The 23,942-nt window shown below is 36.5% G+C and overlaps 1 protein-coding gene across 1 annotated transcript; it reads right to left on the bottom strand.

Annotated features, from left to right (window-relative positions):
• Window positions 1-1,572: 1,572 nt before the first annotated feature.
• camk1a (calcium/calmodulin-dependent protein kinase Ia) lies at window positions 1,573-23,821 on the bottom strand. Its single transcript, XM_079628729.1, has 12 exons — window positions 23,720-23,821; window positions 19,368-19,478; window positions 9,258-9,389; window positions 7,426-7,500; window positions 7,136-7,274; window positions 6,002-6,128; window positions 5,695-5,770; window positions 4,983-5,095; window positions 4,612-4,690; window positions 4,421-4,508; window positions 3,495-3,666; window positions 1,573-2,600 (listed from the first exon to the last, which is right to left on the bottom strand). Exons 2-12 carry the CDS (start codon window positions 19,451-19,453, stop codon window positions 2,509-2,511), a joined length of 1,179 nt encoding a protein of 392 aa, XP_079484855.1. The 5' UTR covers window positions 19,454-19,478; window positions 23,720-23,821; the 3' UTR covers window positions 1,573-2,508.
• Between the last annotated feature and the right edge of the window lie 121 nt (window positions 23,822-23,942).

The raw sequence follows: 23,942 nt of genomic DNA, 5'->3' as shown, positions 1-23,942 counted from the left end.
ATTAGACTGATGCATTTTTATACTTATTAAATCACTTATAGCACTTGGGTTTTAAGCAGTTCTGTTCACAGGTTTAAGAGGGAAATGTCTCTAATATCAGGGATTAGCTAAATAAATACCTTGTTTGGTCACACTTTACATTAGGTGTCTTTAATTACCATGTACCTACATCAAAAAAATAACTACAATGTTCTTATGGTGTTCATATTGTATTGCAAAACACTTTAGCTGCTATTGAGGTGGGATACGGGAATGGTTAGGGACAGGTTTGGTGGAATGGGTAGGTTTAATTATAGATAGAAATCTATAGAAATTACAGAAATTAATTATAGCTGTAATTACATGCAGGCATTTTAGTACAATGTAAAAAAATGTATGTGCACAATAAGTGCATTGTATCAAATCATTCATTTAAATGTTAATACACAGTAGTTAAAGACACTTAAAGTGAGACCCATTGATTTTTCTATTATTATTGTTGGCTTCAAGTAAGTCATGCTCAAATTGGCACGCATGTACTGATGAACAAGGTGATGAATGTTCTTGCATTGTTCTTTATGTTTCAATCCAGTTTGAAAGTAAGGCCAGTATTGAGTTCTTAATATAATGTTAAATCAACATTTTTGTTTTTAAACATAACATGTATATATTTTACAAAAGAAAAAACAGATTAAGTCAAGTGTCAATATCTTGTTCCCTCCGATTTCAAAATGACATGACCGCAATAGTCCGTCTCATTTTGCAGTTAGCATAGTGGAAAAGATATGAATATGTATATTTTATGTTTTGATCATCGCTCTTGTAAACATATTTTTACGAGGTCATGCAAACATTAGACGTCTTCTGCACACGAGAACAGTGCAGATCATGGCCAGCGACCCAAACAAAAGATCAGCCCACACAACATGCACTGGAAAAACTGATAACCATAGACAGATAAATCATTTTGGTTGCAAACTTAATCAGTGTCACGACAAAGAGTAATCAACAGCTGTTCCAAAACCTTCCAATTTAGATATAATCTCATAAATCACTGATTCAAAGCAACTCATGTTAAGCGCATACAAAATACCAACTCACGATTGATTGAAGTTTGACGCTAACATGTTGCTAAGTTAACTTTTAAACGAAATAACATTTATGTGCTAATGTTTTGATAATGTTATTAAAGAGCAGATAACTTCAACTGAACATTCTATTAACTTTACTGGTTATCTTGCCAGAATGTCATATTGGCCTGTTAGATGGGTATTTTTATTGATACTTTTTGGTATTTAATAAAATAGATTTACTGAACTTGTTGCACTGTATTGAGATTGCCTTCTCCGCAAAGATTTTTGTCCAAAATAAGGCGTCTTAAAAGGCAGCATCCTTTTGGACCAGGAGTGTTTGTCTAATGCATTCTCACTAGGTTTTGAAATTTAGACTACTTTTGCCCCTTAAAGTCTAAAACTGGAAATGAAATCTTATTTGAAAACGTAGATTATCCAGGTTTGATACTGCATTTAATCTGGGTGCTTTAGGCTTTACTGTGGCTGTGACTGTGGCTCAAATCTCTTAACCCCATCACGATTAACCACTGTTCTGTCCACATGCTTCATATGAAGGTTTATACCCACAACAAGATCATGTGATATCCGTTTGAGCTTGGAAATACTCCTGCTCTGACTCCAATATGCAGTTTTTTTTTACCACCAATTTGCACTACAGAGCCAGTCTGAACCAGATCACAAAATCAACGACATCTACCCAACAGACTTAATAAAACAAAACCACAATGGATTAAGCCGTGAAAGTTTAGAAGCTTGTTTCCACCACTGAATAAAAATAAATAAAAAAGGTAATTGCGGCTTTTTATCTCACAAATCTGCGAGTTATAAAGTCTGAATTGCAAGAAAAAAAGTTAGAATTTTAAGCTGACTTTTTTCTCAGAATTGAACTTTTTTTCTCTCGCAATTACGACTATTGTGATATGAAAAGAGTCATAATTGTGAGATAAAACGTTGCAATTACCATTATGTATTTTTTTCTCTGGTGGAAACAAGCTTCCATATGAAAATGTATTAATGGTGACATTATCTTGACTTCAATGACTTTATCTTGTTTCCTCGTGAATTTATCGCCTGAGCAAGTGGGGCTTATTAAGACATTAATAATTATTAAGACTAGTGGCTTTCCAAGAAAGTCCAAATTGCTACAGGGTACAGACCTGAACGTTTTCTTTAAAAACTAATTTTTAAATTAAACCTTGCATAAAATATACAACTTAAACACATTTTTGTCTTTGGTTGGGGTACAGAAATATTAATCAGACAAAATTAAATAATGTTTAAAATAGAATTACATATATCTGTCAATGAAATACCCAAGTCTGAGTGTCTGGAACAATCACGCTCTCCTCATGTCATGTCCCACCAGCAGCACTAGTGCATGTTACCGGGAAAGCTCTGTGTTCCGGGTCAGACTGGAGCCGTAGACGTGCATGTGTGGGTTCCTCAGAGTTCTGCTTCAGATCCTGCTGGTCGGTCGGCAGCAGTAAGCACAGCTTCTGAGACTATCCCGATCGGCACTGCCTCGACGCCCGTCTGTACTGGGGGAACCTAAACAGAAAAGTTATGGGAAAATGAATAGCAGTAGGATCTTATAGTATATAAAATAGCATTTAGCCCAGTGTTGTTATTGTAAACTATTAAACCTATTAACCCTCTGGGTCTGCTCACTTTATTTATATTTGAACTATTTGAACTACTTTAACTAAATTGTACTTTTTTTATTTAATATTTTTAGGGGATTTTATAACGTAAAATATGTTTGAGTCCACTATTCAATTTTTTGCATTATTTACATTTAACAAACCCTCTGGTGCTGTTTGGTCATTTTTTGACTGAAAATGTTACGTTTTTTTTTCATCGGAATGGTACGAAACTCGATAAAAGTTTTGGCAATTGCTATGTGAACACGCACACACCCAAATAAATCATGGAAATTATTAGAAGAGGGTAAATGGTCTTAAAAAAATAGCCACGCTTGTACGAATGTCCCATGTAATGGGAACTAGTGGAAACGTTTGCTACTGCGCCCAAACAAAATCTTACCGAAAGCTCATTTTTTTAGATATCAACCTCAAATTTGGAACACAAATTCTTTAGATTTATGGCTTTGATTGTCCCATAGTTTTAATGTAAATTATTATTATTATTTTTTAAAAAGCACACCAAAGCTCATAAATTTTAACTGGCTGATGGAAAAGTATTCTAAAAATCTAAATAATTAATTCCCCATAGTACCTAATTTAAACGTCTTGCGGCAGATTTAAGACCATGTATTAAAATTGAATGCCTAGCAGAAAAAAAAAAAACTTTTTTTTATGCCTTAAAATCAGGAGACTCTAATTTCAGATTTTAAGACTTTTTAATGCCCTGCGGGATACTAAAATTGGGACACATTAATTCTTGCATAAAGTTTAGGATGGATTGTATGCAACTCAAACTTACTGCTCTCCTCTTCCTCCTCCTCCTCCTCCTCCTCCTGGTCGAGCTCTTTCGCAGGGAGGAGCAGGTGTCTGTGGTAGGGGCTGGTGCTGGTGATTTGGCTCGGCCCCTCTAGGCTGGTGCTCAGCTGCAGTCTCCGCATGTGTCGAACCACTGCTGTCGCGTTGAATGCTTGCTAGAGAGACAACAACAAACAATAACATCCCTCTAAAATATGTTTACAAATTAGATTAATGAGGACAAAACTTCACTAAACATGATTTGTAGCAGCCTATGAAATGTCTCATGTAATCAGTGTTTCAATCGCAAAAAAAAAGACATTACTAAAACAGCTTGTAAGAATGTCACGTAACATTAAATTTACCTCAGGAAAACCATTCAAAGCCCATGGCTCGGTAGTTAGCTAGGAAAATTAACTCTAGTGAGGGGCCTTTTGCTAAATATATGCAGTATATTACATATAATTATATTTTTTACTTAACCTGTTCTTGAATATTTAATACATGTTTGAATAAATCCATCCGGTGTAATTATTATATCATTATAATTATAAAAACTGACTTATGTGCAATTTACATGTTTGTTTAAATAAACAAATCGGTTGTTAATTTAAACCTGAAATATTATATTAATGTACCAACTGATATGGCTCCCTGTATAATTTACAGCATTAGTTGTTTTTAGAGATTAGTAAAAAAAATAATAATAATCCCTTTAGAGAAACTGACAAGTACTGTACTTGATAATTTTGTCAATGCCCAGCCCTAATAATTATTCTTTCTCCTAAAATACTTAAAATACCAATATTTTAGGAGAAAATATTTTATAGCAAGTTCTTCCTGCCTATTTCAAAGAACATCACCAGGATCTGTTGGGATTTAATTGCAAATTGTGAAGAATTTAAAAGAAGGATGTTGTGGGTTTCTCACCTTCCATTTACTCTTGGCAAAGTTCTTCTTGATCTGAGCGCTAACAGACTCATGAATGTTCCTATCAAGAGCTGTGTCTCCGGAAATCCTTCAAAAGTAGAGATGGGGGATGGATTAGTAAAGCAATTTTTGTGAAAAGATATACCGGTATAGTCAAAACATGCAGAACACTTATTTTTAGGTAATCCTACCATGGATGCTGTAAAGCCTGATCACATGTGTATCTCTGAGATGAATCCTTCTCCATCAAGTGACCGATGAAATCCTTGGCTGGGATGGAATATGATCGACAATATGTTCAGGGATCAAGAAAATGGCCAGAATAGAGAAAGATACAAATAAAGAAAGTGTTCTTCACTGTCTGCACTCCTATTGGTAGATTCTGCATCACGTCGCATTGCATGACAACAAACTCGGCTCAACACTGTTGCATCACTAATGGCATTTTTACTTCTGAAAACCTACTGTTGAGCTCTATAGGTGCAGGATCTAAGCTTTTGTTTCACATCAAAGCATCTCAAGATAATGATCCTGGATTATGATTACAATTACATAGAATTACCTGAGTCAGAGATGTCGTCCCAGTACGGAGAGTCAAACTCATACTCAGCTTTGAGGATCTGCTCGAACAGCTTGGCATCGTTTTCATCGTAAAATGGAGGGTAGCCACATAAGCTGCAAAAAACAATGCTTTGTAAGACCAGCTGACTGTGATTTGGCTATAATGAAATAAATGAATAAATATGAAATATTGATTTAGATTGAAATATGAATTTATGTTGATTCATTATACATATCTAATCACAAAATGGTATGTATGATTGCATAAATAAATGGAGGACTGACAATCAATACTAATAATGAAATAAATTAAATTAAATAAATATATTTGTAAATTTAAAAAAAATTACCATAAATATTAAACAAATAAATAAATGTTGATTCAGTACAAATATCTGTCTTTAAAATGGAATAAACGAGCACTGACAATAAATACAAATAATTAAAATGAATTCAATAAATTAAACAAATATGTTCGTAATTAAATAATTTACATATAAATAAATAAATTCCTATAAAATTAGCAAATAAGTAAATCAATCAATCAATCAATTAAACAAACAATGAATAAATGACTGACCATACATATAAATGTATTAAATAAATTGAATAATTAAAATTCAATAAATAATTATAAACTTTACAATAAATAAACAAATACTCAAATAATTAAATAAACACTCAAAAAAATACAAACATCAAGAAATGCTTACAGAATATAAGAAATCACTCCTATGGACCAACAGTCTACAGCTTTACTGTATGGTTTTTGTGCCAAGACCTCTGGAGCTGAATGAAAAAGTGAGAGGGAGAGACAGAGAGAGAGACGATTTCAGAGTTCCTTTCATTCCGTTTAGTTCACTTTCCTTTTGAGCGCTGTACAGAATGAGGGCAGCATCAAAGAGGCAGTTTAAAAATGTAAACACTTGACATTGTGCAGCATTTCAAATGACTGAGAGCCTCTAAAAACAGACACATTACGAGATTGAAAAGGACAGAAAATATAGCCCTCATTCATACCTACGTATCCAGGTGTCCCACAGGCAGTTGACATCACACTTCCTGAGTCCTCGATCTTAGACAGGCCAAAGTCACTGATCATAATGTTGGAGTCCTCCTCTATACTGTAATACAACAGGTTCTCTGGCTGCACAGAAAGACAATGAATTCATCTGAATTAATGCTGAACGTTTCCCATGAATCACATTAAATCAACTCATATCTTACTACATTTAATGCACAGCCATTTTCATATGCATAACACTGTCCCAATCAGATGTGAAAAACGATAAATCATATATCTTCCATGTTAAATGTGCAATGATACATTAAATTGATCAAAAGTGACAGTAAAAGCCTTTTATAATATTCAGAAAAAATATATTTCAGATAATGTTATTGTGAACTTTCTATTTATCAAAGAATCCTGAACATTTGTATTATGGTTTCCACAAAAATATTAGGCAGCACAACTGTTTTCAACATTGATAATAGTAAGAAATGTTTCTTGAGAACTAAATCAGCATATTATAATTATTTCTGAAGGATCATGTGACACTGAAGACTGGAGTAATGGCTGCACGGCTGCTAATATTTCACAATATCATTGTTTTTATTGTATTTTTTATGAAAAAATGCCATAGTGAGCTGCGTTAAAAATCTACCGACCCCAAACTTTGTAATGGTAGTGTACATATTGTTATATTTTCTTGACTGGCAAACGTTTAAGAAATCTATTTTTAAAATACAAAATAATCACTTTTATTTAAGAGCTGGTAACAGAACACAAAAATGTGGCGTATTACAGTTTAAAACGTTTATTTTGGCATAATGTGTACTCTGTTTGCACTAAAGGCAGTAGGCCTATACAGTATGCGGTAAGCAATACACTAGTGTACCATTCCGAACAAAGCCTATTTCTGTCATATTGCTAAGCATCGCCTACTGTTAAAATCTCATTGCTCTGAGCTTCTGCTCCACACAGCTGAATATTAAACATTAAATACTTTCTAATTGGCAGTGATTTTGTCCCTTCGTGGCAGCAGTTGGCTTTCACCGAGGACAGGAAAAACATTGCATGCTGAATAATTTGTCATACTGCGCCTGCTTAGAAAGGCAGAGTGTGATTATAGGGAAAGAATATGTAAGCATTACCTTCAGGTCTCTGTGCACAATGCCCATATCATGCAGATACTTCACTGCATCTAAAATCTGACGTATGAGTTTGCTGGCATCTCTCTCAGTGTAGAAGCCCTTTTCAACAATCCTGTCAAAGAGCTCTCCCCCTGATACACTGTGAAGACCCACGCAAACAAACTACAATTAGCACCTCCACTATAATGACATAAGCATTCAAGATACTGCAAATTAAACAAACATCAGACAATATCTTAGTAATGGCACTATGGTTGGTGTGATCTTGAGTGGTGAGATGTTAAACTCACAGCTGCATGACCAGATACAAATGTGACTGACTTTCGAAGATGTCTTCCAGTGAAACAATATTCTCATGTTTTATTCTGAAAAGAAAGAAGAAAAGACAGAAATGATTAGAACTAGGGTTGTCAAAAAGTACGACTTCGGTACCAAGTCGGAACCGAAATTTTAAAAATATGACGCTTTGAGCGCTGTTGAGCGGAATCGTAAACACCTCTGATTGGCCATTATGTTCACGCGCTCATCGGATGTGTCTGTGATCGGCTACAATGATCAGCGCTGTATGTAACGTGTTGTAAATATACATCAATGACGCTCTTCACCGAGTGCTTTCACACGGGACGTCTATCAGCGGACTGCTTGTGCTTTCAAACGCTCCCGCTCCCGTTATTAAAACACTTTCAAACACTTCCGTGTGCTCTCAAATGTTCCCGTGAGTTGACCATTGTAGCCAATCAATCACAGACATATCCATCCGATGAACGCGTCAACACAATGGCCAATCAGAGGTGTTTACGATTCCGCGTCAAAATTGTACAATTTCTTTTTGATTTTAACTCAAATTAAACAATAAATTGGCATTTAGACTTATCAGATTCGCCTGACGGACAGTAAAACGGCCGAAGATCAAAAAATGGTTTAATGCTGAATTATCTTTTTATGCTCTATCATGATGGCTTTCCTTCCGTCTCTCCTATTTTTTATATAATTTTCTCAGTGTCTTTGATGAAGCTACACCGGCCATAGGCATACTGTAATCAGATATTTGTAATATTCTGCTCCATCTCCATTTGACTTCCACTCTTTTGGTTTCCTGCTTTCCATTTGATTACAGTTTTTCACACCAATGGTCTCTCTCTCTCTCTCTCTCTCTCTCTCTCTCTCTCTCTCTCTATGTATTCCTCCTCTTTTCTCCTTCACAATACTGCTGCGGGGAACCTCCATACCATCTCAGCCTCTGTGTGTGCTGTTGCCCTGGCAACAGAGACACTAAAAATAGGACTGTCTCCAGTACTCTTGACATTTCCGGTGCACACTTCTACGATTTCTCAAACTATAGCACATTTGTATGGGACATATAGCATTTACAAGAGCTTTTCTTCTCTCAAAGAGCAATCTGGCTCTTAAGAGGAAAAGGAAAGAGACCTTTCAGCATCTTGACTGCCACTTATCCTTAACACTACCTCACAAAGAGTCAAGATCTCGGCAGCATCTGTCCTGGCTATAGACAATATTCACAGCAGCGCCATCTTTGATTTTTAAAAGCGATGCTTTGAGGGATAGACATACATCTCTTCAGTGGAGACATAGGGGGACAAGTGAAGGCCAATCAGATCAAATAAGGCGGGGCTTAATGCTCACTTTTATTTTATTTTTACAGTGAATGAGTGTGTGTGCATGGTAAGATATAAGTAGCTAAACATTTAATATTTGGCAACTTTTTTACGATGGAAATGTTTAACGACCCATACAGTGATGCAAACTACTCCATTTTTTTAATGTAATTTCGTCATTTTATATATGCAATCATTTAAATATTTATATTAAAAAACGAGTAGAAACATAATTGTCAATGAAAAGACCTTTTGTATTGTAACCTTTAATATTATAGTGATGTATCAGTGGGTTTCTCTGTATAGTTTACAGAATTATTTGAGAGATTTATTTTGCGAATCGGATCGAATCATGAAATTTGTGCCAATGCCCGGCCATCCCTTATGAAAAAATGATCTGGTCTTTAGCTGGTTTATATGTATGGCATGCCAGTTGCCCATCCTGCCAAACAAACCAATTTAGACTGTTTTTTTATGCAGTAGTTCATGAGAGAGTCAGTTCTGACCTGTGTAACACAGCAATCTCATTCTCAATGCTGTTCTCCTTTCCCTCCAATGCTTTCTTAGGGATGCATTTAATGGCCACGAGTCGCTGGGTCTTCTTCTCCTCAGCCAGGAACACCTCAGAGAACGCCCCCCTGGAGAAAAGCAAAGATGGAGTTAGTGCTGTTGGGCATTTACCTTTCCCCATTGGACCCTTACGCTTTTTATACATTGACTGCATTTCTCAAAAGTAAAGGTCTCTATGATCTACTTAGGCTGCCAATGCTTTTGATAAACGCAGCTCAGGCTGACTAATCAGACAATATTTGGCCATTTCAAGATGATCGACATCAGTCAATAATAATCAAATTCAAGAATTTTAAAGAAAAATCTTCAGAAATCATTCTTATTTGGTGATTTGGTGCTCAAGTAACATTTCTTATTTTTATTAGTGATGAAAGATGTTTCTTTGATGAAATGTATTTAAATATATATATTTTTTAACATTATAAACTTTAACTGTCACTTTTGATCAATGTAATACAACCTTGCTCAATAAAAAATCGATTTCTTTAAAAAAATATAAAGGAAAAAATGGACTGACCCTGAACAGTTGTTAGCCTAGTGTAACTAGTGTAACAAAAGTTGATGGAAAAAGCAGGAAAAACAGGCCATTTTACCCTTCAGCGGTAACTCAACCCTGGCTGTTGTTCAACACAACACAAAAGGGACATAAGCAGTGCTAACACCTTTTTTCCGGGGTATTTTTAAAATTTGTGCAACAGAAATATTGTGAACAGCTGATATTTGATCAGGTCATACTCGTCAGGTAGGGGAAGATGAAACGTGCTGTAAGTCTGCAATCTCCAGAGGGACACAGGTTGTGCCAGAAAAAGACAAACAGCACAAGCTGTTTAATCATCCGAAGAATGTTTCCATGTGTTTAGGCATCTGTGTATGTTTTTGTCTCATTCAAGCATCCTTTCAGGTTTTTAGCCTTATATGCAGACAAAACGCATTCATTCTCACACTCTTCCTAAAACACAAAGCCTGTGTGTTAAAACAAGCACTGTCATGTATAATCTAGCTGCCCCAAACACACACTCCCTAAACTGCCTTCTTAATCACAGAGGGAGCAATTAAACACAATTTGCCACTAAGGAAAAGAGAAATAAACAAGTCAGAGAATAAATGACAGAAGAGGAAACTTCCACTTCCTCCCTTCCAAAGCTACATTTCATATAGCTGTTACATGTTAATTATGATTTCAAACATTTGATTCATATAGATATGAATAGATATATCTCCTAAATATGAATACAAATAAGTAGTTTTGCAGCACCATGATCCTAAAGAGGGCATATTATGCCCTTTTTCAAAGTCTTGATTTAGTTTTTGGGGTAAACTAGAATCAGTTTTCATGTTTGACTGTTCAAAAACACATAATTTTTTCACATTTTACATTGTTGCAGCACCTCTATTCCCAGGCTGTCAGTAAAAGTTTAGTTCCTGTCTCTCAGTTCCTCATTTTGAAAAGCACAATGCGCTCTGATTGGTTGGCTGGACTAGTGTGTCATGATTGGTCAACCACTTCAATACGGAAATGTCACACTCCTTACCATAACTGCACGTTTCAACACATTACTAACTCAAACACTTTGAGTTACTAATCCTCAGCACTTGTTTTTTTTTTTTTTACTTTGCAGACATTTTTTAATGCTCAAACAGTAACATTACACACTAAAGAAAGCTGAAAATGTAAAAAAGCATATAGGTCTTCTTTAATAGTATAAATGAACTAAAACTAAATAGAACACCCTAGAAAACCACCTAGAACATGCTAGCAACCTCATAATGATGCAACCTGGTTTACACATTAATGTTTAATTATTACATAATTACATGTATTACATAAAATGTTTAAGGGTGCTGAGAGACTTGACTTGAAAGCATTATTAGATTCGCCAAAATTATCAAAACATTAGCAAATATTCATTTAAAACTCTCAAAATATGTGTAAAATATATTTCTAAAAATGACAAAAAAATGCATTTTGAGAATGACAGTGTGGGCCAAGTCATTATGCATCATGCGTGCAATTTTCAGTATTTTAAAAATAGTTTTAAATGCGTGTCTGTCTTATTGCATAACCCTGTAAGATGATGATTTCAATTAAAAGGACCTTATGATATGTTGTTGTTGAGATAATACAAATAAAATGGAGGACTCCAATGACCTGGAAGCCACACTAGTGAGTCATGGTCACAGCAGGGTTGTTTATTGAGAGAGAGCATCTCATACAGCGCTGCAGCTGTCAACAAACTTTCTACTGGACTCGTATCACAGAGTTATCAAAGTGCCTTAAGTGGAGTGAGGGGAGTGTGTGTGTGTGTGTGTGTGTGTGTGTGTGTGTGTGTGTGTGTGTGTGTGTGTGTGTGTGTGTGTGTGTGTGTGTGTGTGGTGTGTGTGTGGGGGGGGGGGATTGGACCAAAAGGAGGTCGGGAAGAAAGAAAGAAGAAAAGAAAGCGAGGGGAAATGAAGAGAGCGAGAGCTGTGCTGTTGCCGTGAGACATGGTGTAATTAAGGCCTCCCATGGCTTCCTGTGGGTAAAGGAGGAGGAAGATGGGAGAGAGAATGGAGATTAGGAAATGATACAAGACAGCCTGTGTGGGTGTTTGGGTCTGTAAATAAGAAAATTGTTTCGCGGAGACATGTAGCTGATGGAATGCCTTACATATGTTATGAGGCCAATAATTTCCCAACAGCAGCTTAAATAGATTGAAAAAGTGCCCACGGTGTAAAGTGTTTCTTTAGAGAAAACATCTACACTGAAAGGAAAATGACAAACATTCATATTCAGAATACATGAATATTCATAATTCACAATTCATATTTACATTACACTTTACATTAGATCAAATGTTTAAATATGGTACAACAATGCTGAGGGACTCTTACTGGCAATTATTAGATTAGCCAAAGATTATACATTTTACGTATTTATTTAAAACTTTCAAAATATGTATGATACATGTATAATGAAGAACAACAATGCAAGGGCATTTTGAGAATTAAATTTGTCTGAATGTGTGGGCCCAGTCATTTTGCATCATGTATATTTGAAAATCATACTGAAAAACATAACATTTTCTGAAGATACAGTATTTAAAAATATTTTTGCTGCTTCATTATTGTTAGCCGTGGTTACCGAAATACATTTAAATGTTATACCCCTCCACCCCTATAGTCCATCTCTGGTTCGTGACCTTTATGGGGGCTCGTCCGGGATCTAAAAACATTGTCTACATGTGTTCATTGGAACTATGGTTTCGGGAAACACTGACTCATTTAACTATACTGATAATGACAAAACCTGCGACCATAGTTGGCTAACGATGCTTTTGGGAAACGCACCACTGGGAAATAATCTGTAAAGCAATAATACAATCATTCAAAGAGTTAGAGCCAGAACACGGATACAACAAGCTGTTCTTAATAATTAAACAAAAATGCAGCATGAGTATTCTTTTTTAATGGATGTCTTAGGAAGGCTTGGTTGTTTGGGGAGCTTTTTTGTAATTTTAGGTTCCCATAGAAAGCCGTATAGATTTGTCTATAAAAATTCTGACATCATACCAACCTGACGAAACTTGCCAAATAAAACTGGCTTCCTGATAAACTAAGCGTCAACACAAATTCTCCTTTCAAAACATCGGCCTCACTTTGTTTAGGAAGGTTGGGCATCAACAAAGGGACCTTCCAGACAAAAACAGCTTAGAAATTTCATTCATCCTCCTTCTGTGACATAAACTTTCATCTAAAAATAAAATATCTCATCCTGTCACCATAGCAACCAGTCCCCTTTGACCTCACATGCCCACTTTGTAAATAAGATGAGCACTGTGAGCAGCTGAGAACAAAACAGCAAAGTCAAATGTTTGAATTCTGTAAGCTTTGAAAGAGCACAAAGATAAACCGTACTCACACATTGTGTTTCCTAAATATCCATATTTTCAAACATCAACAACTAAACACTGAAAAAACACAGAAACACTATCACAAACCTGAAATACTAACCTCTTGTCTTACAAAAACATACCTTCTTCTTACAGAAACAATATAAACAAACTGTTATTTGCATATATTAGTTAGCCCAATGTCTTAAGCACTTATTCATGTCATGTCATAACAAAGTCTCCAAAGTACCACCCGTTCTTCATTATGTTGTTAACAGTCATGTGCATTTGTATAAACTGTATAAATTACAATATGGAAAACAAGCAGACTGGATAACTGTTAACACAGCTCTTATCTCTTTTTATGGCTAGACAAAGTCTCTCAATATAATGTAACAAATCCTATACGTTTGGTTAAAATAAAATAAAATCTCTTTAACATTTACATTTGTGTCGATTTGTAAAGTGTTCACCGTGTTTTGAATCATCCTCTATTAAAATCTGGTCCGCAGCTTGATAAGCCAAAGCAGATACAATTTCCCCAGAATAAATCAATTGACTCCACTCAAAGAATTCACGGATAAACCAATTCCATAATCTACTTTAGAAAAGAGGCTTTCTGTCAACATATACAGTTAAATCCTCTGAACAACGCCTTACTGGCAAACTAGTCAAAACCGCATCACGATTTGAAAACAAAGCTGGGTTACAGGTTTGCTTATGCAGAGAAACCGTTCCATTTTCTGTCTATACTTGCATTAATGCGTGATTAATAGTGCAGAACAGACAAAAGAACACCGTTTGATTAATGACCATACAGTGTGTGGTCTTAAGAGTACAGAATGACAGAAACCTTTTGAGCAACCTTTCTAAAGATTAGCCTGGTAACATTTCCCACAACATTTACAAATACAGCTTCTGCATTTCTATTGGTACAAGTACAACATATATCAAGAAAGGTCTTGGACTTTCCCATGATATATCACTCTCTCTCTCTCTTTGTTTATTTCTGCTGATGGGGCAGACAGGTCCCAGCTGCAGCAATTTTGCCTACTACACAGTCCGCTTTAGTTCATTCAGCTCTCTGTAGAATTTGTTGTTTGCCGACAAAAGAAAACATCATGGCCTGTGGCTCTCAGCACAAAACTAAAATTGCTCATTGACATTGAGCACGTTTACATGCACACCAATACGCTGATAACTACCAAAAAATCAGTTTATTGAAATAACCCGATTTAACGGTTTATATACAAATCAATAACCTGCCAATGATGCAAGTAAACCGCTTGTATAAGACTGTATTAAAAAACAGGTTATTCACCAGTGGTGACTTCAAAATGTAAATATATTTCACTCTGAGTATTCTATGTATTATGTGAGTTGTGGTGTTAAATAAAGCATTAAAACCCCAAAGTTTTTCGAAATGTCAATGAGACTTGCACAGACTCATTCTCCTCTCATATTTGAAGTTTCTACAACTGTCCCACTTGTCCTTTGGCTGCCCGAGATGAGAACACATTTTTAATATTAGTTTTATATTAAAGTCTATCTGAATTTTTTATATATTTCTCCTCCCAGCGTGAAATCTCGCTGTGGCTGAATGCACTTAAAGGCCCAATGAAGTGCCTTGGAGCGCGCAGCGTTGTATGATGCGTTGATGTCATTTCCACTGAAACAGGAAGCTAAGGCGGGACATATTGAATGGCCCCTCCCCCTTTTCAAATAGCCAATACCGTTAAGTTTACCTCACAGACTGCAAGTCGTACTTGACAGCACCATGGAAGCGAATCCGAGCGCTGATTATACGTTGGATTCAAAAGTAGAGGTGTGAATAAATTCTAGCCATTACATTCTTAACCAACATACTGTACAATTGGAAAAAGAATAAAACTTGAACGTTTGCAACCGAACACACATCTCCAATGAATTTGCTCTGTGACGTGTCAATGGTTGCTTTGGTCATGAGGTATTTATAGCATAGTGAGCGTCCCGGGACGCTTTAGATTCTAGAGAGCATTTGATTGGACAGAAGATGTGATGAGAAGCTGAAGTCCGCGGTGATGTCATAAAAATCCGTGATCCATTTTAGCGGAAGTGCGAGACTGTAAGTTTTGAATGCTTATATCTCCTAAATGCGAATTTTGTCATTGTTTGGATTGGAACATGCAGCTTATTCATAACCAAAGGCTATATTCATACTAAAAGCTACAAAATAATAATTTTGATTTCAGGGGGCCTTTAAATCTACCGTAAGGATGCTTTCCTGACACATATCACATATGCCCACTTCAATAAGCCACTTCAACAGAACCCAGGTTAAGGTGTTTACATGCCGGGGTAATGGGCAAAAATCTAGCTGTCGCTTGGTTAATTCTTAAGCCGTTTATGATCTTATGCCGAAAAAGGAAACCGGTTACATGCGTTTACATGACCACCCCACACGTTGTCAGCTTATTAGGCATAATCGGTTTAAGAACGTGCATGTAGAGCAGTTCCATTTGTACACAAACTGCTCTGCTCCAGTCCAATGCAGAATATAATACATGTAGTCATAGACTCAAGCGGCTTGTCCACAGACATGTTCACTGCCGTCTGATGGATGTGACAAGCAAGACTGATTGGCTGGCTTGGATAAAATTGTCTGCCAAATGTGTAAATATATCAATGTAATGTACTGCAAGTTTCAGAAGTCGGGGAGCACACAGGTTTTTGTCAGTTTGGTGAGAAACAAATCATGTTTGCAATATACATACAACGGCCTTAATTTATTAAAAGAATTTGTGTAAAATCACTCTACTGTAGAGTGTCACATTAAATTCAATGCACTTATTTATGTAACACTGTGTCTACACTAGAAGCGACCAATGTCACATTGCTTAAGGCTGTCAGCACTGGAAGTGTCGAAGCTGAGTGTCACCTCAAGGCTTGACTTCAGGAGTAGACACTTTATTTCATCAGAAATACATTAAAAATGACTGGGCTATTTTATAACCACATTTATACATAATGCAAGTGTTGCATAAAATCATGGTTAGACTTGAATTAGTAGAATATACGCTATACCGTTTCAAAGTTTAGAGTCAGTATGATTTTTTAAAAGTTTTTTGAAAGAAGTCACTTATGCTCTTCAAGGCTGCATTTATTTGAATAAAAATACAGTGGAAACAGTACATTTGGGAAATATTATTTCAGTTTTAAATAAATGTTTTCAATTTTAATCTCTTTTAAAATGTAATTTATTCATGTGAAAGCAACGCTGATTTTTCAGCATCATTAACTCCAGTCTTCAGTGTCACATGATCATTCTAATATGCTGATTTGGAGCTCAAGAAACACTTATTTTATTATTATTATTATTGATTATGTTGAAAACAGATGTGCTGCTTAATATTTTTTGTGGAAATTGTAATACATTTTTTCAGGATTCTTTGAATAGAGCAGCATTTTATGTAAAAGAAATCTTATAACATTATACATGTCTTTACTGTTACTTTTAATGGGTCCTCGCTGATTAAAAGTATTGATTTCTTTCAAGAAAAAAATCTCAATGGCCCCAAATTTTTGAACGGTAGAGTATAATGTTTCATAGCAGTCAATTAATGAAATTTGAAAATAAAGTAAAAAAGTTCAAAAGAGAAATTCACCAAAGTGGCTGGAAAATCTGCTCCATAAATAGAAAATTGGGATCCGTCAACTGAAGGTGCATTGCAATTTGCCACTAGGGACACTTCAGATTTAACCAATCCTACACATCATAAAAATGAAAATAACTGCGGTTGGCCTCTTTATAAGTCATGAAGATGGTCTTTTTCTGTTGAAGTATGTATTTCTTTGCCAGAATAATGTACAAAGTGGTTCATACTATATGATGATAGTCTAACACAAAGGTATTAAAGTCGGCATGAAACAAAAAACGCTTCTCAAACAAGAAAAAATGTAAAGCTGGACTTGGTTTTGTCCATCAGGAATTGATTGGATGTTTGTGTTTTGCTGTATTGGGATGTACCCGAAGCCTAAATCTGAATTCGGAAAGGCATGGAAAATGAATAATGCATTCTACGGAGCCTCCAAAGGGACACGGTTAGGCTTGCTGCGGTAGTGTGGTTACAGTACATCAGATTTCACTTATCACATGAGGATAGTAAGGAGAGGTGACTGACAGGATGATGTTGGAGGATTTGGTGCGCAACAGATCCCGAGCATCATTAACAAATATCTTATCTTGTAAAATATTCTTTCCTATTACCATGTCCCTTTAGGGTCTTAGTAGCGGGCTCATAGTATTCGGCTTCCGGCACATCCCTATGTGAGTGACAGTTTGTCCCGCCCTCGCGCCAGTAAACGCATCATCAGAGAAAAGAAGAGACGCCGCCGCAAGAGGGAGGGGAAGTAATTTTGATTAAAGATTACGAGGGCACATGAATTTACCAAAAAAATTAAATAATGGTGTGCACGGATACATCATTTATAATGAGTACTGCAATATTCCATAACAAATACGAATTTCATGTTGACTTTAAGGACTGAAGTATTGGCACAACATAGGTCAAGCTTAACAATTGCTCCACACAGTGATGCTAAGAATTTATCTATGGTGATTGTGTAGCGTGCACAGCTCCAAAGAAGGGGATTTAACATGAGGCTGGCCATGTGAACTCAAGCTGAAGTAAGCATGCCCAAATGATTATGTTATGCCATCTGAAATAGCAGTCATTCTGGCCGCAGGAGGGGAGAGACACTCATAACAACCCCCTGATGAATATTATATGCTTGTGTATGTGTCTGGGAATTCATCACAGCTCTACACTAGTGACTTTCCCCTCAGCAGTGCCTTGGAGGTTGGCGATGTGCTTCCCACCCAGTATTTGCCGTCCTGTATCTTCGTGAATGTCACTGAGATCCGGCATGGCAGATCAGTCTGTCCATCTGTTTATCCCTCTCTGGCTCTCGTCCTCAGCAACACGTCGCCCAAGATGCACCGAACGTGACAGTAAATGTACACACTACACCCACGCACTCTGAGGTATAAATATATCTGTGACATAAAAGGGCTAGTGCACTTAGGGTCGACGAACGCTCTACTACAACTGGCTTCAGATGAATAATAGAAGCGTTTTAAGGTCTCTCACTATGACTTCAAAACAAACTGAAATTTTTGTAGTTGCTTTTGCAGGAAAGCAAGCAGGAATCATATAAATTTAACAAATTCCCAATATTGACGGCAAATGAAAGCCCTGCTGAGTGCCACACTGAGGTGTCATTAATCACACCCGGCAAAGTGAGAAAAAGAGGCAACTGCTCCAACAGAAAATGGTTTCTGATGACACTCAGTGCCAATATATTCTGAATATTGTTTTCATAATGCCAACATGACATATTGATATTCTTACCAGACTAAAACAAATGAAGGAGATCTACAGAGGAAGAGCTACAGAAGAAGATTAGATATATAGGAATACTTGTTGTTACTAGTTGCAGGTGCGATTCAACGATGGAGGAATGATTCCCATAAAACACTAAAGATGTGATTTTCCTGTAATCATGATGTCCTTTTATAAGATCTAATATGGAAGTTATAAAATCAAATCATGTTTGGAGAATTATCATTAACTACAACTATTAAATGTTAATTAAATTAAAAAGGAAATAAAATATTAATACAAAAGAAGAATTGTTACCTGGAGCCCATAAAGAGACATTGTGGTGGAAAAAAATATGAGAGGGGGCAAAATATTTATTTCAATGCTTTTGCGTTTACTCGCAAAAGTTATGTACTTCTGGGGGGAATGAAAAAACATTTGCGAGAACAAAAATGCATTGACATATAATTTCTTCCTCCCATCCCATATCCATTTCCCTTTAGGGGCTCCGTAGCTTGGCAACTAACTGAAAATAAGTTTAAGTTAAGCACTAAAATTACTAACTAGAAATGAGTAAAAACTAAAACTGAACTAAACCCAAAAATGAAAAAAATGAAAAAACTAAACAAATATATCAACAAAACTACTACAAAAAGCTAACTCAAAATATGAATAAAAACGATAATAGCATATTAAAAATGTCAAGATAACACTGACTCAACTGCCAAATGCAAAAGTCAATTGCATAAAGCATTAATCAAACAAAGCTCTGGGCACTTTCATGGTAAATCGAGCAATTCATTTATTAAACACTCACGTCCCCAAGACCTCCTTGAAATCGTAATTTTCCTTGATATCAGTTGTCTTCTTTTTCCATCCATTTTCATCCTCTCCTAAAGGCATTGTATAGTTGATTTCCACTCAGGAACTAAAAAAGACAGAAGTAGAGGTCAGTAAATAAGTAAATGAAAAAGAAAATGTTGGAGTTCAATACAAGACACAGACACACAGAACAGAACAGAGAAAACAATGTTTTAAAAAAACTGGACCTATTTAGAAGAGTGTTTTTGGTTGCATGGCTATTATTAAATCCTGCTGCAATAGTGTGGCATTGTTCAGGTGTGCATTACCTCATCAATGCCACTGACGCCTGCATGTGCGAATGGTGTCGTCACATGGTACCTGTTACTTGTCTCAATGCAGGGGAAGATGGGCTAAACCAATAGATTGTGCTTGCATAATAATGTATTGTATTAAGCCTAAGTGTTTGCAGTGCCTGCTTGAGCACATTTTCATCTGTAAGCCAGTGACTAATTTGGCTCTTTTTAGATTATTTTTTTAGAGGCAAACTCTAGTGACTCTGTAACCAAGATGATTAAAATATAACTGACATATATAGTAAACTATTTTAATTCCACAAGTCCATACATTTAGTCCTCAAGAACTTCCTTTACATGAAACTATTGAAGGGTCTAAATGGATCAATGTGATTCAACAGTATTAATGCTCCTCTGAGGAGCAACTACTGACACACACTTATTGACATTTCTAGCAAGCTAGGTCGAATTAGGCTACATGACACACACACAGAGACGAGTACACCATCACACTGCAGGACTACCGGTAATCTGAGCAGGTAGTGCATTCCATGTGTGTGTGTGTGTGTGTGTGTGTGTGTGTGTGTGTGTGTGTGTGTGTGTGTGTGTGTGTGTGTGTGTGTGTGTGTGTGTGTGTGTGTGTGCCTACTGTAGGGTTTCCCCTTCAAAAGTTGTTTTATTTTATACAACATATAAACACAAAAAAATGAATAAAAAGGTAGCCTATATATATATATATAAACTTTAAACTTTACAGTAAAACCTTTTTCTGGAGCAAATTTTAAATATCTTTAAATTGTATATTTTGCTTTATAATTTTCTGTAATGTTGCTCAGTTGTATATTTTTATTTTATATTGTAACATTATATTTTCATCATTATTATCTATTATGTACCTCTGATTCTAATTTATAATATAATTTTCTCCATTACTATGCTTTTATGTCTATCTTAAAGGGGTCATGACATGTTTTTTTTTATTTTATTACTATGTTCCCTTAGGTGCAATTATAGTATTACTATAGTTTTTTTTTTACAAAAAACTTTTAAAATGTAGTGATTTATGACCTTTTCCCACCCTGTTTCTCATCCTCTGATTCAAACAGTCTGTTTTGGGGGTGTTTCCCCTTTAAGAGTTCAGTGTTAACGCCCACTGTTATGATTGGCTAACGTCAGTGCCTATGCATCAATTATTAACGCCCCCAGCCAGAACATTTTCGGATTCGGCGTATTTAAAAAGTTGTTTTAAGTTTTAAATACATTACTTACAGTTTGTGTCGTCGTTGTTGAGCCCAGAATAGTCGGCACGGACTTATCTTTGAGCAACAGTTTTCTGGCAAAGCCAGCATCATTTTGGGATTTGTTCTCAAAACAGTCATCCTTCAAATGTATAGAACAAACGCTTAAACTAACACTGCCGTGACTGAGACGTCCGCAAAAAATAAAGTGCATCCATTTTTCCCTGACGACTGGATCTTTCGGCAGCGTATTCAAAGATGTTGTTTGTCCACAGCCAGGAACAGCACATCTGCGGCATCGTAATTTCCCTGTACACAGACCCACTCGCTGTCTGTCAACTGAACACTTGTGAGGCGCGCAGGGCGCGGGCGAGACAACGATACGAAATGAGCGTAGTTGTCTTGCGCTTTAAGCGTAGTTGTCTTGTGCTGGAGGCGGTCTATATGCAAACGCTGGTACGTCACTTCGTACCGTGACGTCACTTCTTACCATGGATCCAGAACGAGCTGTATTTAGAGCTTGATTAAATAAATGATTCGTTTATAATGGGGAGGAAGTCTTAAGCTATGAAACTTGCAGGACGTTTTAATGGTACAAAGACCTCTTATATACCAAAAGATCAAGGCAAATTTGGTTTCTCATGTCATGACCCCTTTAATTAAGCCATTCTTAATTCATTTAAAACTTTGTCAGTTTTAATGATCTTTGAAACATATAAACACTGGCTATGTTGATGTTAAATTTGATAGTTGTAATTCTGGAACCTATTATATACAGTTGTAATCGGAAAAATCAACCTTTAATGACTTCTGCAGTCTCAAAATTATTCAACCCCATTCATGGCAAGCATCTTTAGTAGAACACCCTTTTGCGGTTCTGACCTGCTGCAAACGAGATGTATAACCAGACACCCGCTTCTGGCAGCGTTTCTGCGAATCTTATAGCCACTCATTCCTCATGAGCAATGGCCTTCAGTTCAGTAATATTTTGGGGTTTGTGTGCTGCAACCATCTTCTTTAAATCCCATCAGAGATTTTCTATGGGGTTCAAGTCGGGTGACTGCGATGGCTATTCTTCCAGGAGTCTTCAAGTCTTCCAGGACTTCTTCTGCAACCAAGCCTTGGTAAAATGATAGGTATGTTTGGGATCATTGTCCTGTTGGAAGGTCCAATGTCGCCCAAGCTTCAGCTTCCTCACTGGCGGTGTGACGTTTTCTCCTAGGATTTCCTGATACTTCAATTAATCCATCTTTCCTTCCACACGCTGCTCGTTTCCAGTGCCGGAGGATGCAAAGCAACCCCAGAGCACCACCATTGTGTTCTTTTCAGCATATGCTTCAATCTACTTCAATCTTCTTCCAAAAGTTCCAGTTTTGTTTCATTGCTCCACATAACAGAATCCCAAAATTTCTGTGGCTTATTTATATTCTAGTAGTGACGTAGGCCCTACGTCTTGGAGTTCTGGCATGCGCTTAGTACGCGCCTTACTGTGCAAGCTGAAACCTCAGTGCCTGTTGCCACCAAGTCTTGCTGAAGGTCTTTTGCAGTCACTCAAGGGTTTTTTCTGAACCTGCCTTCTTAGAAATCTGGATAGCTTCTTTATTCCGCCCCGTCCAGGAAGTGTAACCACTGTTCCTTTAACTTTGAACTTGCGAACTATGCTTCCAACGGTGTCTCTAGGAACATTTAGTGCCTTCTTTTTGTATCCTGTTCCTTGTTTGTGAAGGGCGGTGATATCTTCTCTTAACTTTTTGGACCAGTCTTTTGACTTATAGACATATTTCTAACATGCAGTCAAATGTGACACTCAACAAACCTAGCCAGTTCAGATATTTCATGTGTTCAATATCATGTGTTGCACACCTGGTGCAACTAATGAAGCCCTTGAGTATTTGCATCAGGTTTGCTTGAGACAACTCCTGTTTTGCAGATTTGTGCTGTTGTGAGGGAATCTTTTTCAGGGGGTTTAATAATTTTGAGAAAAAAGGTGTGTAATCTTTAAAAAAAATATATATATATAATAATGTTATATATATATATAGGTTACACACCTTCTTTCACAGACCATTTGTTAAAATATAAAAATAACATCAGCTTTATTTCGTACCCTGTACATAGAGATTGCCAGGTCAGAGAAGCAAACCAGACAATATAACAAACAATTGAGCAGATCCGGCATCCCAATAACTCTCAAATGTATGCATATCATAACTTTGGTTTCAACACCGTACAGTTACTTAGAGTAATCCCATGATGTTTAACATGTTAACATGTATCATAGTAGTTACATGCTTATATAAACATCAGTACGTTACTTTTAGCAAAGGAATAGCCTACACACAGGCTAGCCTACAACTAAATAAGGCTAAAAATCAACTATGACTGACCATAAGAAAACCGCTGTTCCACAGATACATTGAAAAAACCATACAATTCACAAAAACCCTTCCCTTACCATTGTCTCAAAGTGCTCCGCATCTCGAGTCATTGAACAAGCAATGCACTATGCCAGTGGATGCATATTGTTCGTGTATGTGTATAAGTGTGTGTGTATTCAGACACTGCGCATATGCGCATACAGGAGTCTGATGCCACCTGCACTAATAATCTTCTATGAACAGACAAGAAAACTACATGAATTGACAGGGGGAAAAAATATGCGTTTTCTGTTTTAAATCGACGTTATCTAACACCTAATGCAACATTGTCTGTATTGCCCACATCATGCATTAAAGCTTGTGGCATTGCAGAAGATTAGCCTATGCTTCTACATTTAAATCAGTTCAGGCACATCAACCGCTGACTTCGAGGAAAACTTAAAATAAATGCAATACCTGATCGACTGCTCCTACGGAGGGATGGTCCTCTTCTGCCTCTTTATCTATCCGCAATTCTCTTTCGATGCAATAGTTGCGGGATCTACCCTGACGTCAAATAGCGACTGGAGGAGGCGTCTTTTATTTAAATGATTCAATATAATGATACAATCCGGACATCATGATACTATTCCCGAATGCCATTCGCAGAACCCATAGATTGTTGAACCACAATGGAAAA

Source organism: Phoxinus phoxinus (assembly GCF_949152265.1).
Source record: "Phoxinus phoxinus genome assembly, chromosome: 11".
Classification (NCBI taxonomy): domain Eukaryota; kingdom Metazoa; phylum Chordata; class Actinopteri; order Cypriniformes; family Leuciscidae; genus Phoxinus; species Phoxinus phoxinus.
The sequence above is the reverse complement of the archived record's forward strand: the minus strand, read 5'-3'. Positions and strand labels throughout refer to the sequence as shown.